The sequence below is a fragment of the Diprion similis genome, chromosome 2 (genome assembly GCF_021155765.1).
Source record: "Diprion similis isolate iyDipSimi1 chromosome 2, iyDipSimi1.1, whole genome shotgun sequence".
Classification (NCBI taxonomy): domain Eukaryota; kingdom Metazoa; phylum Arthropoda; class Insecta; order Hymenoptera; family Diprionidae; genus Diprion; species Diprion similis.
Genome location: NC_060106.1, coordinates 13,470,765 through 13,485,180, shown reverse-complemented (window position 1 = coordinate 13,485,180; position 14,416 = coordinate 13,470,765). Strand labels below are relative to the sequence as shown.

General features: G+C 37.5%; 4 protein-coding genes across 6 annotated transcripts; 2 read left to right on the top strand and 2 right to left on the bottom strand.

Moving 5' to 3' along the window:
* The first annotated feature begins 4,522 nt into the window (after nt 1-4,522).
* LOC124415856 (general transcription factor IIH subunit 5) lies at nt 4,523-5,979 on the top strand. Its single transcript, XM_046896537.1, has 2 exons — nt 4,523-4,674; nt 5,792-5,979. The coding sequence occupies exons 1-2, from the start codon at nt 4,640-4,642 to the stop codon at nt 5,976-5,978; spliced, it is 222 nt and encodes a 73-aa protein (XP_046752493.1). The 5' UTR covers nt 4,523-4,639; the 3' UTR covers nt 5,979.
* LOC124415854 (meiotic nuclear division protein 1 homolog) lies at nt 4,644-7,644 on the bottom strand. Of its 2 annotated transcripts, none has more exons than XM_046896534.1 (5): nt 7,270-7,644; nt 5,488-5,840; nt 5,269-5,374; nt 5,035-5,181; nt 4,644-4,895 (listed from the first exon to the last, which is right to left on the bottom strand). In XM_046896534.1, the coding sequence occupies exons 2-5, from the start codon at nt 5,712-5,714 to the stop codon at nt 4,758-4,760; spliced, it is 618 nt and encodes a 205-aa protein (XP_046752490.1). In that variant the 5' UTR covers nt 5,715-5,840; nt 7,270-7,644; the 3' UTR covers nt 4,644-4,757. The 2 variants fall into 2 exon arrangements, with proteins under 2 accessions (XP_046752490.1, XP_046752491.1); XM_046896535.1 differs by lacking the exon at nt 7,270-7,644 and adding an exon at nt 7,198-7,215.
* On the top strand, nt 6,038-6,847 carry LOC124415855 (zinc finger HIT domain-containing protein 1). Its single transcript, XM_046896536.1, has 2 exons — nt 6,038-6,188; nt 6,400-6,847. Exons 1-2 carry the CDS (start codon nt 6,038-6,040, stop codon nt 6,723-6,725), a joined length of 477 nt encoding a protein of 158 aa, XP_046752492.1. The 3' UTR covers nt 6,726-6,847.
* Nucleotides 7,645-8,165: 521 nt separating the features above from the next.
* On the bottom strand, nt 8,166-14,339 carry LOC124416334 (pre-mRNA-splicing regulator WTAP). 2 transcript variants are annotated; one of them, XM_046897289.1, is made up of 6 exons: nt 14,143-14,339; nt 12,969-13,325; nt 10,866-10,990; nt 10,327-10,505; nt 9,894-10,048; nt 8,166-9,795 (listed from the first exon to the last, which is right to left on the bottom strand). In XM_046897289.1, the coding sequence occupies exons 2-6, from the start codon at nt 13,204-13,206 to the stop codon at nt 9,074-9,076; spliced, it is 1,419 nt and encodes a 472-aa protein (XP_046753245.1). In that variant the 5' UTR covers nt 13,207-13,325; nt 14,143-14,339; the 3' UTR covers nt 8,166-9,073. The 2 variants fall into 2 exon arrangements, with proteins under 2 accessions (XP_046753245.1, XP_046753246.1); XM_046897290.1 differs by having other exon boundaries at nt 12,969-13,321.
* Between the last annotated feature and the right edge of the window lie 77 nt (nt 14,340-14,416).

Below are 14,416 nucleotides of genomic sequence, written 5' to 3'. Positions count from 1 at the left end.
ATTGAAAAGTTGACGGCTTCACACATCGAGAGTGCTTCACTTTTATATATACCGTTTATTCCCGTGATTAACCTACGCGCAAAAAGGCGCGGCCGATTAATCCGTCGAAAAATCTTAAATGTCTAGGACTGGTCGCAAAATTCTGTAGAAAACCAATTCGCATCTGCGTCTTTTTCAATCCGACACATCGCGATGCGAATTGTTGTTCCAAGATGCGAGTCAAGTCCGGGAGGGAGGTTGGAAGGCATGCATTATTGTGTGGCGTGACGGTCGGCGGTCCTCTTCGACGCGAAGTCTTCGAGCTCAGCATCTCTCCCCATCCAGCGTACCACGGAACGCGATGGATGGTCCAGAGATGCGTTTTGCCCATTCAGATAATCACAGCGATCAATCGAATGAAATAATGATAGACGATGATTAAACAATTGAATTCAATAACGACTGGAAAATGATAGCAAAGTGACAAGAAATGGGAAATTGAACCTCGTCAAAATTTGAAAGCTTACTAATAAATAATTCGGAGACTCATTTTAGTCTTGCGCATTTCTTGATGAAAATCACTGTGATCATTTGACGCTGTGGATTACAAAAGTTAATAACATCGCGGTGCATCGCGACCTTCCTACCCTCGCCTTATTCCCAACGGAACCACCCAACGGAAATGTTGAAAAGAGATTCACACGCACATCTGCATCAAACCCCGCGACGGATCCCACAACGGCCACCTACCTACCCGATTACCTATATTCGCTCTAAACGATTCTCCATTCTTTCCAACACACATCATTCTTCCTCATTTGCGCCGTGGTCACTGTGACTTACTGTTTCATTGATTACCTGTGGGAGCAAAACGTTTTTGTACCATAGTCAGCTAGATTATTGTTTCAGCGATTGCTGGCGGACTATCGGTACATCAACCTTTTGTAAGATGGATTAAAAACATCCTGTATGCTTATCAGCATTTTTCTAAGCGAGCTAAGCCTGTAGTTGGTTGATAGTTGCTGGACATTAAAAAATTGAAAATGATCCAAGATATATCATGCAAGTTGATTACGTTACATTCTGTCAGACTTTGAAACGTTATCAATTAAACAATCGTTGGAATATATTTAAACCTCAGGTTTATCCACCACTTAAACGACATCATTGTAATTATATAACCTGTAGCTAAACACAATCTGTTTTCGCGAATGTTGAGTAAGTGATGGCAACCTGTCGCGATGCTCATTCCACTTTCAACAACGTGCGAAATTTCTAACTTTGAATAACTGTGGTAAAATAGGTCAACTCCGATGAGAAAAAAAAAATTAATCGACTGAAAGTCAAGCACCGTTGAGATCGTGAATGAGCCTATCTATGCAGCTAAGAAATCGAAGATTTGTGTAACAATTGTTACCGCCACGCCACGTGACAAAGGAGTCCCAGGAAAATACCCGTAACCTAACACATGCAAACTCACCAACGTTGCTGAGTAATGGAGAAGTTACTCGGATGTCTCTGCTTAACTCTGAAAAAACGAAAAAAGGAGCTCGAATTAATTTAACAGACTTGATTTTCAGTTCTTAGATAAATTATTACTGTTGCCCACTTCCATATTTATTTGCTGCTTGTTACGCAATGACGAGAATTAGGTTTCAAATGTACCACATTGAATCATCAAACAGTCATTAAAATAAGTATCCTTACCTCCTCCGGGTTGCTCCACGGTTTACATGATGTAGACGTAGTAGTTCTCGTAGCATCTCAGGATGTACCGTGACACACTTTTCACTCTACAATAAGAATATATTAAAATATTACTCGCACAATGCACCTGGATCAGATTTTATGTCACTACCGACTGTCTGTATCAGAATAAGTTATTTTCATGATATTTAGATATTTTCTGATTTATCTATAAGTGAATTTCAGAAGCTAATACTAGAGGGTTGATAAAATAAGCACAGATATTGGATTAATGCATAAAATCAGTGAGCAGCTAAAACAACATACGATCAGAAGGGACATTCTAATTAAAAATCACATCGAATATGTACCTTCCAATTTTATTCACTGCATAGTGGACGGTTTAATTTCGAATTTGTTGTCAGGGATCGTTTGATTGGGTTACGCCATTCGGATCATCTCTAAATTTGGTTGATAGTACTACAGGATAATGTGCCCCTGTTAACAGGTTAGAAATAACATTTTATTAGTATTTGTATTCCACAATTAATATACAAAACGTTGGAAAATTACCATTATTTTTAGTGTCATCATAATGAAGGATTGAATACCAATCGATTTCAACTAATTATTGACAAATTTTTCAGATTGAAAGTAGCCCAAAAATATAATCAAGAATGGTTTCAAATATCTACCTGTTTTTCAGACTTCCACAAAATTGCAACCTGTTCAGCTTCTGCATTTTGGTTTGCAGCATATATTACCGGGCTCATTCAATGCGGATACGCACTAACCTCGTTCATTCTTGCAGTAGTTCAATTCTGTAATCAGGTGAAGAACAAAACCATAAAATTATCTTAATATTTAATTTAATTCACTTTCCATGTACTCAATGTTTAAAAAAGTTTTGGAAAATTTTACCGATTACATAAATCAGTGACAAATGATTGGAATTGTTTTATACCTGTTGTTTATCTGCAATAAATTCGTTACTTCCGCTACTGAGTGATGTTTACCAAAATTTATTGACAAGGCCTTTCAATCTAGACAATCACTAATGCCAATCAACGTTGTTGTGGTTTCTTTCTGCAATCAGGTAAGATAACACAATATTTTGTTAGTACTTATTGTATCTTAAACAACGATTTGAACAGTATTCCAAATTCACCATAGTTATCCAAAACGAAATAACAATTTACGAGAAATCAATAACAGTTGATGATTTAGATTCATTTGAAATTTCGAAACGATCAGTAACGCCGTGATGCGTTAACTTTTGTTGATCGGCAATAAAGGATTACGAAATAGAAGATCCTTCTATCGATCGATCCCCAGGATGAAATTTGGAAATGGATGGAATCGCTTATAATTTTTTATTACCTAAAAAACAACGCTGAAATCAACTACGCAATAACATTTTCATTTTATAAACGTGCATCCACGTGAGAGACGCGACCGGCGACCCGCGAACCGAAATCCGAGACACAACTCACACGAAAGTCACCTTCTGCAAGGATTCTTGTCACAAAACACTCGTGACTATGCAGCGAAATAATTACACTCGTCTCCAAGCTCATTCCCACTTTTTGTTTAGTAGCTAGCTGGCTGCCTAAACTGACTAAGTTGAACTTACCAAAAATCAGCCGCACAAACAATAACAAACGATACACAAAACAGAGAGTCGACATCGCTTAGGGCTGAAGTTGCACCAAAGAATGAAAATTTGCAACACGAAACTCACCTTCGATGTCCCCTAATGTTTTTATTTCAGTAACTAGGTTCTTCTAATACGCTCGTGACTATGCAGCGTAATAATTACACTTGATTCCAAGCCCATTTACATTTTTTGTATTGTAGCTGGCTGCCTAAACTGACTGAGTTAAACTTGCTAACAATGCAACTGCGCACATACCGAAAATCAGCCACCCAAACAAAAACAAACGACACCCGACGCAGAGAGTCGAGAATCGAAATCGCTTATAGCTGAAGTTGCACCAAAGAATGAAAATTAATAATACACAACTCACCTTCGATGTCCCCTGCTGTTTTCATTCCAGTAACTCGGTTCTTTTACGAGCCATACGCTGCCACTCATGTAAATTTCTTGGAAATACACTGATCGAATAACGTTACACAGCCGTTTTTTAACCACAAGATATCGGTGATTGGCCATATCCCGGATAGTTAAAGACTGAACATGATGACGATCCGAATTCTCGGCGTACGACTTGCGTACTTTCTCTACGACTGCTCGGAAGCGACTGACACCGCGCTGCGCTCTGAAACAGTTCTCGACTAGTCAGAGACGTGATGCGAACTAAACTACCTATCGCACAACGCGGTTAGATATTCGAAAAATTGCCGTTGGACGCGGCGTTAGGCATCAATTGAAATTTTCTGGCGACTTCCAGTCGAATAAATACGTTGAGCGAACATATATTCAATCATTCCTGAGGGTTCAATTGGTGGAAGTTTTCCTGCAAAGAGCCCTGCAAAACGATTCTGAGACAAATAGTATCCAAGCTCTGAAAACCGCAAACAGAGGAAGGTTAATATAAGTTCTACAGATTTTTCAGTGGATATTTGGCTAATTTTAAAAAATACTCAAATCAATCCTTTGATGCACTATATCGAGGTAATTTTGCGCGAGAAATCGATTACGCGCAATCCGAATAGCTACTTCATCTCGCTTCTTCATTTTCTCTATTTTTTCACACTGTGTTGCATCGGCGGTGCCTATTCTCATGAGCGTCTTTTTACTATGGTTTTCTCCGTCGACGGCGCGGCGCTGCCGTGTCAAGTTGCCGTCGCATGAATGTGACGCGAATGAAAATCTAGCCTTAGTAGAGGCACATATATGTAATCTCGTCGTTCACTATTCGCCGTGGTATTCTTACAACTTTAAACAACTCACGGTCCTCACGGATAAAGTCGTGTGATGTTGAAAAAGCATAAGGAATAAACAGAAAGCACAATGGTGAATGTTATGAAAGGAATTTTAGTTGAATGGTACGTAATGAGTATATATCAATCCCACCAAGCTTTCAGAAGCACGTATTTCATACGATTCTCAGAGCATAGTCGACATAACCTTATTCTATGTAATCTAAATCTTCGGCGATATTAAATTGTTTGTTTAGTTCTGTCTTAGATATGTCAAATTTCTTGTTGCACCAGCTCTGTATTGCAAATATATTATCCGTCCACGCATTTGTTCCATCTTTATATTTCTGCAAAAAGTAGTTTGAACATTTAATCATTGTTATAATTGAAACTATTAGTAGCAATCGTTTATTAGAGTGTTACTTTAAATCTCATGGTAACAAAGATGGGTTTAATATATTGATCCATTATTTTAAATACATTTACCTCTGCTTTTTTAGTCAACTCTGCAACTTCTTCGGGGTCATTTGCCATGTGCTCTGCAAGTTCTTTTTGAAGTTTGGTTTCTCGTCGTTGCAACTTTGTCACCTCTTGAATTAATTTTTGTCTCTCTATTGAGTCCTCTTTTTCAACCTAGGTATAAAACAATATCAACTATAATGTGTTCCCATAAATCCGCAATTGCCATGTATATCTTTGCTATTAATTGGAATGAATTACTTTTTCTCTGAGAATTTCTTCACTAATTTTAGCAATCTTCATTTCAGCCTCAAATATTTTTTGATTCGCCTCCTCAATGTTCTTTTCAGTCAATTTTATATTTTTTCTACAAAGTGAAAAGCCAGTTCATCGATAGATTCAAAGTGTTGTTTGCTTGAAATATGCAATAAAATCGAATACTTTATATGATTAGATTATATATATTTTGTGATACGTTACCCGGGAAATGCCCAAAAATAGATTGAAGTTCCAATTTTGTCAGTATCAATCAGTCCGTCGTCAACCAAAGCCTGTACCACATCTTTAACAGATTGAGCCACGATACCTTTCTCTTTGGGAGCAATTTTCTCCAAATCCTTAAGTTGGAAGAATTCCCTTTTCTCATAAAATAGCTGAAGCATCCTAACACGTTTCTCATCTGCCGACACTCCTTTTCGTTTAGACATTTCGTTTCTTATGTGAAAAAAATACTGATATGAATTGAGTTTTGTTTAACACTCTTCCTTTTTCTTCACTGCAAAAGCGATGCGGCTATGAAACAGTTTTTACTGCATCTGGATGAAACATTCGCCCTAGGAAAGAAATTCATCATTCAAGATCTTGATGAGCGTCACTTGTTCATATCTGCAGATATTTTGGAAACATTGCAAACAAAAGTTGACGACCTTATGGATCAGATCTCATTCCCTCTAGCAGATAAGGGATTGTAAGATAAACTTGGTAAACAAACTGCTACACGGATATACTTTACATAGAGAGTAAAATTCGAATGACAAAAATGGCAGCCCGCGAATCGGGCAGAATAAAAGATGCGAACCAGAAAAGAGTTTTGGATGATGCCGCAAGGAAACGAAGACAAAGGAAAGCTCTGGAGGCTCTTGAGGAGGATAACTTTCATGATGATCCACACGCTGATTTGGGTATTACATTGCCATTAGTTACGAACTATCTTTTTTGAAATGTTTTTAACCCTCTATTACACAAAGTGGTTTCAATTTATAGTTTTCATATAAAGCACTATATTTAGAAGTTATTTTAAACAAGTTTATTCAGTATAACTTAATAATGTAAAGAAGGTAAAAAAGCTGTGCGAAGATATTACAACAGTTCTTGTGTGTTATTTATTTCCAGTAATGAGCAAGAAAGTACCGAAATTTCAAGAAACACTTGATAGCAGAGGAGTCGGGCGAAAAAAGAAGACCAAATCGGCAGAATATTACAAGCAAAGATTTCGCAAAACATTCTCTCAATTGGTGGAAGAAGATCACAACTACAATCCAAGTCCACCTAATTATATGTCAGCCCAATCTCAACCTTCTCAATTTCCAGATAGACACTTTTGCGCAGTTTGTGGATTTCCTAGCAATTACACTTGCATTCCTTGTGGCGCCAGATACTGTTGTATCAAATGTTTAGGAACCCATTTAGATACCAGGTGTTTGAAATGGACGGCATAGAATACTGTTATGTACTGATCACCAGAAAATTCAATACAAATATATTGATAACCCACGTTAGTTCCTAAGCCTACAATCGATGTGTGAATACTTTTTTTTAATAAAAAATAAAAATGTAATACCGCCAATTCTCCACTGTTTTTATAAAAAACTACCCTCATGCTTGTATGCTGTTTTAGGTAACCTGCGAAGTTGCTAGATTCAAGTTACGTTCCAATTTTTAGTTTGACTGTAATAAAAATAAAATTCCTAGAAGAGGATATATTTTTGCATTTCGTGTTGACAGTGCTAGCATGAGAAAAAACCCTGTTGCGATTCGTATCTCTCAATTTGTCTTGTTAACCGAATAAGATTTTGTAACTTGTTGCTTTTGAGCATACGTCACTCGTAAACAAGTAAGTTCGCGGTTATCTGCGGTTACCAAGGTTACCCATGCTAATCGTGTAAAGTATTATGATCATTATATTTTTACCGTCAAAACAAAACATTAGAAATTCGAATAATGAAAATTCGTGACACATCGCAACGTGTAAAATGAACTTACTTGAACGTGTTTGGTGACAGTAAACCGTAATAAATAGCGACGATATTTTCTTATGAGATTACTTTTGGCAGCTTGAAAGCGAGTACAGAAACTGGTAAGGTTACATTACAGTTTTCCCTCCACAGAGATCGGCCAAAGCCTGGCGGGACTGGCGCGACAATCATGTTTGACTTTAAATTACCACCTAAATATGAACGACGTTATCTAATAACCTCAACTGTAACAAAATTCAAAAGTCAACGCTCTACTTTGAGTCAAAATTATTCACGCTTTTATAAAATCAGTTTATCTTGATTTATATTCATTTGTCAAATACAGAAGAAATGGTGAAAGTTAGCAAGCTGAGCGACTAACTGCGCATGCGCGAGTTTTATCGTCTTCAACACACGCAAGCCGGCATGCGAAGGTTATGTAAATGATACAAATTTTGTCACTCAACAGGTCTCGAATAAAAGATGTAGTGATTTAAGAAAACTTGGAACGACTTTTATTGTTGACTGATCGATGACGGATGACTTGTAAAGTCATTGCAACAACGTAACCTCAAAATTGCTAACCGATCACAAATATACGACCGATAGTTCGGCCGCTCAGCCTCGGCTATTCTACATTTTCTCTCGGATGCATATGTAGGTGTTGCTACAATAAATTCTGACAGGAACCGCGATATCCAGAAGCAATCATAATAAGTTCTGGCAGTCACTAAAACCGCTACTTGTTTTGTGCACATACATTTTGGTATGAATGTGTTGCTTGCTGCGCAGGTTGAATGGATGGCAGCAGATGATACGAGTGCCAGTGGCCTTATATCGGTCAGAATTCAACACATATGTGTACCCTTACACCAAATTCAGTTATAATTATTTTTCAAAGAATTGTAAATAATGAGACGTAAACATTTTTGAAAATATATATTTCACGATAGGCAAAACTACTATGTTAAAAGTAAATATTTCTGGGCCAGAGGCGGGGTAGGATAATGTAAAACAAATGCTTAATATGCAGGTAATAATATTATAAAATAGCAATGAAAAAACTCTGTACAACCGTTTTAGTCGGAAAAATATTACAAATTTGAAAATTACGATTTGTGACGTGCAACTATATTTAAAAACAAGTTTCACACCTTGATTAGTCATTTTTTATGGGACTTATTATGTCAGTTATACGCCTGTACTCCAAACGAATTATGAATCCCAATCTTATAATACATGATAACCAAGAGTACATTTGATGATTCGGTATTTAATATAACTTTGCATATATATAATTATTGTATTTATATATTATACATGTGTTCAAGGTCTTCATGAGTAACTATCCGAAAGCTATTTCGTTGCAGTCACTATAAATAGATGACATTAGGTGCTGAAGTACATACATGGATATAAATTCGAAAACAATAGCTACAAAAACGAAGAACAAAAATTTAATCAACATATTTCAGTTTCAACAATGTACCTGATGGAGCAGTAGGAAAAAACATCGAAATGCTACAAGGCATACTTTACAACGTGTAACGTGTAGAACTACTGTGTTGATTGTGAGAAACATGCATGTATTTCTCTTTACAAAATTAATGCCACCTATTGTAGTAGTCTGCACACAGTAAAGACAGCATACGATTCTCGCTTCGAAATTTCATCACGCCAAGGAATAAAAAATCGTCCTTTTGTTTAAATTAGGGAAAAGGCAAATAAAAACAAATCAGCACCAGTCAACCAGAAATCAATATGCTGCAAGAATCGTTGCCTACCTAAATTTTAGAACTTTAGTTTCGGAATTTCCACCAGCAATAGATTTTTCATTCAGGATCACTCTGAAGCGTCTCACCATTAGTTAGCACCAACGCGTCATCGTCAGCTTCATTATAATCAAGAGAAAGAACACTTTCTCTTCGTTTTTTCTTATGTGTCCTCTCGTCATCACTGCCTGCCCCACTTTTTTCCCTTTTAGCTTTATCCCTACCCCTGGTTGTCCTTGTCGTCACCTCTTCCCCGTTTGACTTACCGCTACCTTTGTTATTACTTTTAGTCCTCAAAGTCCTTTTGCTATTTCGATTATCCTGTTCCTCTTCATCCCTGTCACTTAATTCCTCGTTTTCAACTTTTATAATGAGGGCTGCCGAATCACTGGAACTCTCGTCAATTTGCAGATCTGATTGACTAGGCCTACGTTCTGTCCTTTCAGACTTTTCAACACTTCCTCTGTCACTCCGAGGCGAACCCTCGGGTGGTAATGGCGGAGTCCTAGCACCTTTGCACATGTCACTCTCTTCTGGTTTCACGGTTTTTACTTCAAGAGCTGTAGCACTTTCGTCTACTTCTTCTTTCTTTATTGGCGGAGTATGGGGAGACATGCCGTTTGTCAGGTTGCTCTCACCCGAACTGGATTTCAGTGCAATATTTTCTTGCTGAAGTAACGTCACAGATTCACGTGCCTTGCGGAGTTCTTGCTGCAGAAAGTAAATGGTACTTTGCATACCTTCAACATCCTCGTCCAAGTCTTGTAAAAATTCATCCAGTTCTGTAACATTATATTTTTCATTTTTGTTAAGAAAACTATTTCATAATTCATAAGCAGCCTCGTTTTGAGACTGCAATGTAAAAAAAAAGTGTAGTTACCAGATTGAGACTTTTTGACTTCTTCGCTAAAGCTTTTCTGCAATGCAAGTTCACCTTCCAGCTTGGCGATTCGGCCGCTTGCAATCATCCGCCCCAATTCTTCGTTTTCTTGATACAACAGCCTACACTTGGCCATTAACCGCTTTCCCGTATTGCTGTGAAAAAAGGTTTGTGTTCAATTAACGTAAGAAATTGTTTACTCAGCATTTCCTAATTATAATAGATATGAACTGAAAACTATCTTTAAAGTTAGAAGATGATCAATGTTGGAGTATATTATTCCAAATTTCATATTGGAAAGGGAGTTTATGGTCTGTAATATACTTATACATCAGTTTATGAACTATAACTTGGGTAAAATGCAGGGAATTCATATACAAGAAAAGTTCACAATTCTCTGTAACTAATTTTGGTTGAGAATTGATTAAGTTACCTGTCTGGTGTAAATTTCCAAGCACTGAGCTCATTTTGTGTATCTTCTAACTTTGCTTTTGTTGTAATGAGCTCTTGTCGCAGTCGCTGAATGAGTATGTTCACTGCAGGGTCCAACAAAGCTGATTTTAGTGCTGCTGCAGATGGTGCCTGAGCAGCTTTCATTTCCGATATTTGATTCTATGGTAAACATGGAAATTGAATTATCATGTTCAACGTATTTGATACAACAAATTAATTTTTCTAATCAGAAGCTCGCCTTGGTAGAGGGTCAACAATTTTAATACGAAACCCAAAACCGAATTACATTTAACGTTACATACATAGCTAGATATTTGACTTTGGAATGTTTTGTATCACATAATACTGGGCACTCATTTATTGAAGTAAGTGAGTATTTAAACGTTAAAGTTGCTCTAGCTGCTAGGTGATTTTAGTTTTTCAAAAGGAGCTTTTACCAAGTGGATTAAACTGAGATTACTATGCCACGTTGTACAAGCATGTGAAAATCAATTTTGCAAGACAAAATACATTACGTACAACATATTCTTGCAATTCCTGTTCTTTGGAGGCAAGCCTCCTCACTAAAATCTTCTCTCTGTGTGATGCTTCAGCGTACTGTTGCCTGTACTTGTCTTCTGAATCTCTCAGTGAAGCTAGTTCACCTATAACAGGGCAATTAGTAAGTCTTCTACGCTCAATTATAAAACTGGTCCCCTGCTCTGTGCCTCTCAAGTTTTACATTATATGTATATTGTGTGGTGTCGTGTGTTTTCATATTTTCGTGGTACAGAAAAAAAAAAAACAAGTAGTCACAATGCCAGTACTAAATGTTTACCAATACATCCAACCACGACTAACTAAAAATGTTGAGTAAAAACACAAATTTCTGAAACTATCTTTTGGGGGATGTTCAACAGAGGGAAAAACTCTAATCTTAATGTGTATTCTGGGTGAGAATGCCTATTTGAAACATTATTTAAAAATAACTGTACTGTGGGACGATGGATAGTTATTCTGATCTATTTACCGATGGCATACATTTTTTTTAACTTCCTTCAACTTTGCCTTCAATCAATTACAATTGTAACTTCTTGACATTTTATTGCTTAATAAAACTTCTGAGTCACACAGAGGGTTTACAGCATCTGACAAAGAAATGAATATTAAAACATAAGAAGTGCTATATTTTGGCTCGCTTGGATGCTACAGTGGCGAAGGAGACACTGCAAGTATAAGTCATCGAATTTGATAAATCATCATGTTGGGGGATGATGGTTTAGACATATTGAATCTACGATTATGCCCTATGTGCATACATAGAGGACGATCATTGATAGTGACATTTACTGCCTGACAACTGACATCCTTAATTGACGCATACTTTGATCATGGAGTTGTCGAGCGTTGCCAATGACGAATTCTGTGCTTCGGCCGAGACGATGTTCTTTTCTGATGCTATCTTTGTCCCATGGTTACTGGGAAGTTGGTTCACCGTCCAGTCAACTTGTGCCAAATGATGTGATCAACATTTTTCCATGTCCAGAAAGAATTTTCCAGGTCAAGGATAGTTTGATGGGAATATATTTAGAGAAGGATTAGTTGATTCAGTGATATTAATCAGTATATTACTGAATGCTAGTTACAAGTGTGGATTGATTTTGGGTAGGGAAATATCAATGTAACTTTCTTGTTTGACTGTTTCAACACATCGAAGCAAAATGTTGAGCTGCTGACGTGGATTTATACTTCTCAGGCCCAGCGAAGTGGCCGATGCTTCTTCAAGAATCTTGTGGGATGGCTAGCTTCTCGGTAGTCGTGAAAGCCATGAGATATGGTCAAGTCAGGAAGTTCTATTATCACTAGCACTATCTTTTACAATGTTGCACATTCATTTTTCTATTGTGATCAACAAAAGTATGCAACAAAATATAACACCGCACTGGCACTTGTAATTGTGACATGGAAAAATTTAGCTCTTTTTAGATCAATTTCATTCAATTCACGAAAAATTTAATCACAAAGCTCCAGCAATCTTATTGGAATTATCCGACACAATTCACTGTTCATTTATGAAATTTAACACAATTGAAGGATCAACGGAAGGACTGGACAAATTTGCCTACTTCTTTTTTCATCGCACATTACTTCTGGCAGATAAAAAAAAAAAATCACCACGCCAAATGACGCTTGACAAATTAAACACAAGAGGCACAGTTATCCACTCAACTCATCTCTTTTTCCCCACTCATCAAAATTGCTTCCTTCAAACACTAAGTATTTCAGGAACGTTAATGATATTGCACGCCGTTTCAGTAACATAGAACGAGTTGTTTCATCTAACATTTACCAGCATTTTTGTAATTATTGCTTCATAGCAAAATTATTTTGGCAAGTTCTCCTTAATTCTAAACTAATCTAAGTATAACTAAAGTAGGTCAGTATCTTAAATACTATGAACTTAACTATCTTAGCAGACTAGACACTGGCAGGGAATGGAGATTCTCCTTCTCCGCTTAGTGTCTCTAAAAAAGTCTTGTCTTTCTTTCTCTGGTCATGAAGACATTTCAATTTCGCTTTTGAAAATTCAGTTAAGTAGAAATTTTGGCGAGTGAGGTGGGCTCACTCATGTGATCTCAGTACCTTCCTGGGCTGTAGTTTGTGCCTCTAGATATTCCACATACAAGTCCTGTTCGCGCCACTTCGACGCCAACTCGTCCCTTGTCGAGCTGTCCAATTGTTGCTCTGATAATTTAATCCTGCGTGGTTGACGAACTGCCAAAGGAGAAGGTGGACTGTTCGGTTTGCCACCTCCGTTGCTTTGAGGACTGCGAGGTGAAGACGGCCCTGCTGATTTTACTTCCATGCTTTCCTCAGCCATTTTGATAATACAGTTATGCTTGTTCTCGAACTTGTTAGAAGTCGTTTGCAGCGATCTACGCGGCCAAGATGTTCCCAGTTTACTGGAGGTGGCAAATTCCTCCGACGGCAGACATCTGACTGAGACATATAGATACTTGTCAATATTTTACACCGCCTCTCGCAAGTATTCAAACTATATTGAATGTGCAACTAACAATGCCAAAGTGAAACATAATGATAAAATGAAACTAATCGCGTTAGAATATTAAAAGATAGTGATTCAAAAGATGAGAAAGTGGTGCAAAAATTACCTAACTATAATTGAAATATAACTCGAGCACCATTTGGAGTAAATCTAGACTATCTTTTTTCGACATATTATTTTCAAGAAAGGTAATAATTAGAACCAGTAGAAACAAGAACTTGTGATCTGTGGGGATACAATCTTCCGAAGATCAGTTTGTTTTGAACAGAAATTATGTCATAAGAGACAGAACTGTGATCGATTACTTTCGAAATATCAGTAAATCGGACATACGCGGTGGATCCGATTAATCTACATGAATTGCGTGAGAAAATTTATGGTAAAAAACGAAATTCCAGAGTGAATGTAAATGATAAAATTCCTAAGAGGCCGAAAAAAATATCGAATAGACAAGTAGGATAGACGCCATTACTGCAATATGTCGAAGCATCAAACGGGGCGTCATTTAAAGACTGTTATTCTACTACGAGAAATACATGTTGTTTCATAGTAAATTACATCACCGCTGAGTGGCAGGCGAGCTAAATTGGCCAGCGTGTATCGAGTTCTCCAAGATAAATATCGCGAAAAAGTGTTGATAACTTTTTATTGCCGTACGCTAGCTATCCGCTCTCCCCTGCTCTAATTTTTCACAACCTCTTTGGATTGAATGTCGGGGAATATTATAATCGACGGAAGAATCGAACGTACCTTAACGCCAATAACTTAGCTCTTATATTCAACACAAAAGAAAAACGCCGACCGCTTCAACTGTTATCCGCACAAAACTGACATGATTTCACGGTTTTATCGTTCGCCGATTTTATGAACTACGTTTTGCGTGCGGAACACCGCGCCATCACTAAACTGCAGTTAACTGAGGCGACCGCTCGATACGCCAGTGAGTGGGAATGGCCATTCAAGTAGGGAAGGCTAGTGGAAATAGCCAAGAAATAGCCAAAGGCCCTCCACTCAGAATTCGGTA

Bases quoted from the DNA above. Each gene is read 5' to 3' on its own strand.
- LOC124415854 (XM_046896534.1), bottom strand. From the start codon at position 5,714: ATGTCTAAACGAAAAGGAGTGTCGGCAGATGAGAAACGTGTTAGGATG. The intron at 5,375-5,487 runs GTAACGTATCAC...TTCACTTTGTAG, and splicing joins TATTTTTGGGCATTTCCCGG to AAAAAATATAAAATTGACTG. The intron at 4,896-5,034 runs GTAAATGTATTT...TACTTTTTGCAG, and splicing joins AGTTGACTAAAAAAGCAGAG to AAATATAAAGATGGAACAAA.
- LOC124415856 (XM_046896537.1), top strand. From the start codon at position 4,640: ATGGTGAATGTTATGAAAGGAATTTTAGTTGAATG. The intron at 4,675-5,791 runs GTACGTAATGAG...TCACTGCAAAAG, and splicing joins AAAGGAATTTTAGTTGAATG to CGATGCGGCTATGAAACAGT.
- LOC124415855 (XM_046896536.1), top strand. From the start codon at position 6,038: ATGACAAAAATGGCAGCCCGCGAATCGGGCAGAATAAAAGATGCGAAC. The intron at 6,189-6,399 runs GTATTACATTGC...ATTTATTTCCAG, and splicing joins TGATCCACACGCTGATTTGG to TAATGAGCAAGAAAGTACCG.
- LOC124416334 (XM_046897289.1), bottom strand. From the start codon at position 13,206: ATGGCTGAGGAAAGCATGGAAGTAAAATCAGCAGGGCCGTCTTCACCT. The intron at 10,991-12,968 runs GTACTGAGATCA...GCCCTGTTATAG, and splicing joins ACAAACTACAGCCCAGGAAG to GTGAACTAGCTTCACTGAGA. The intron at 10,506-10,865 runs GTACGTAATGTA...TGTTTACCATAG, and splicing joins AGGAATTGCAAGAATATGTT to AATCAAATATCGGAAATGAA.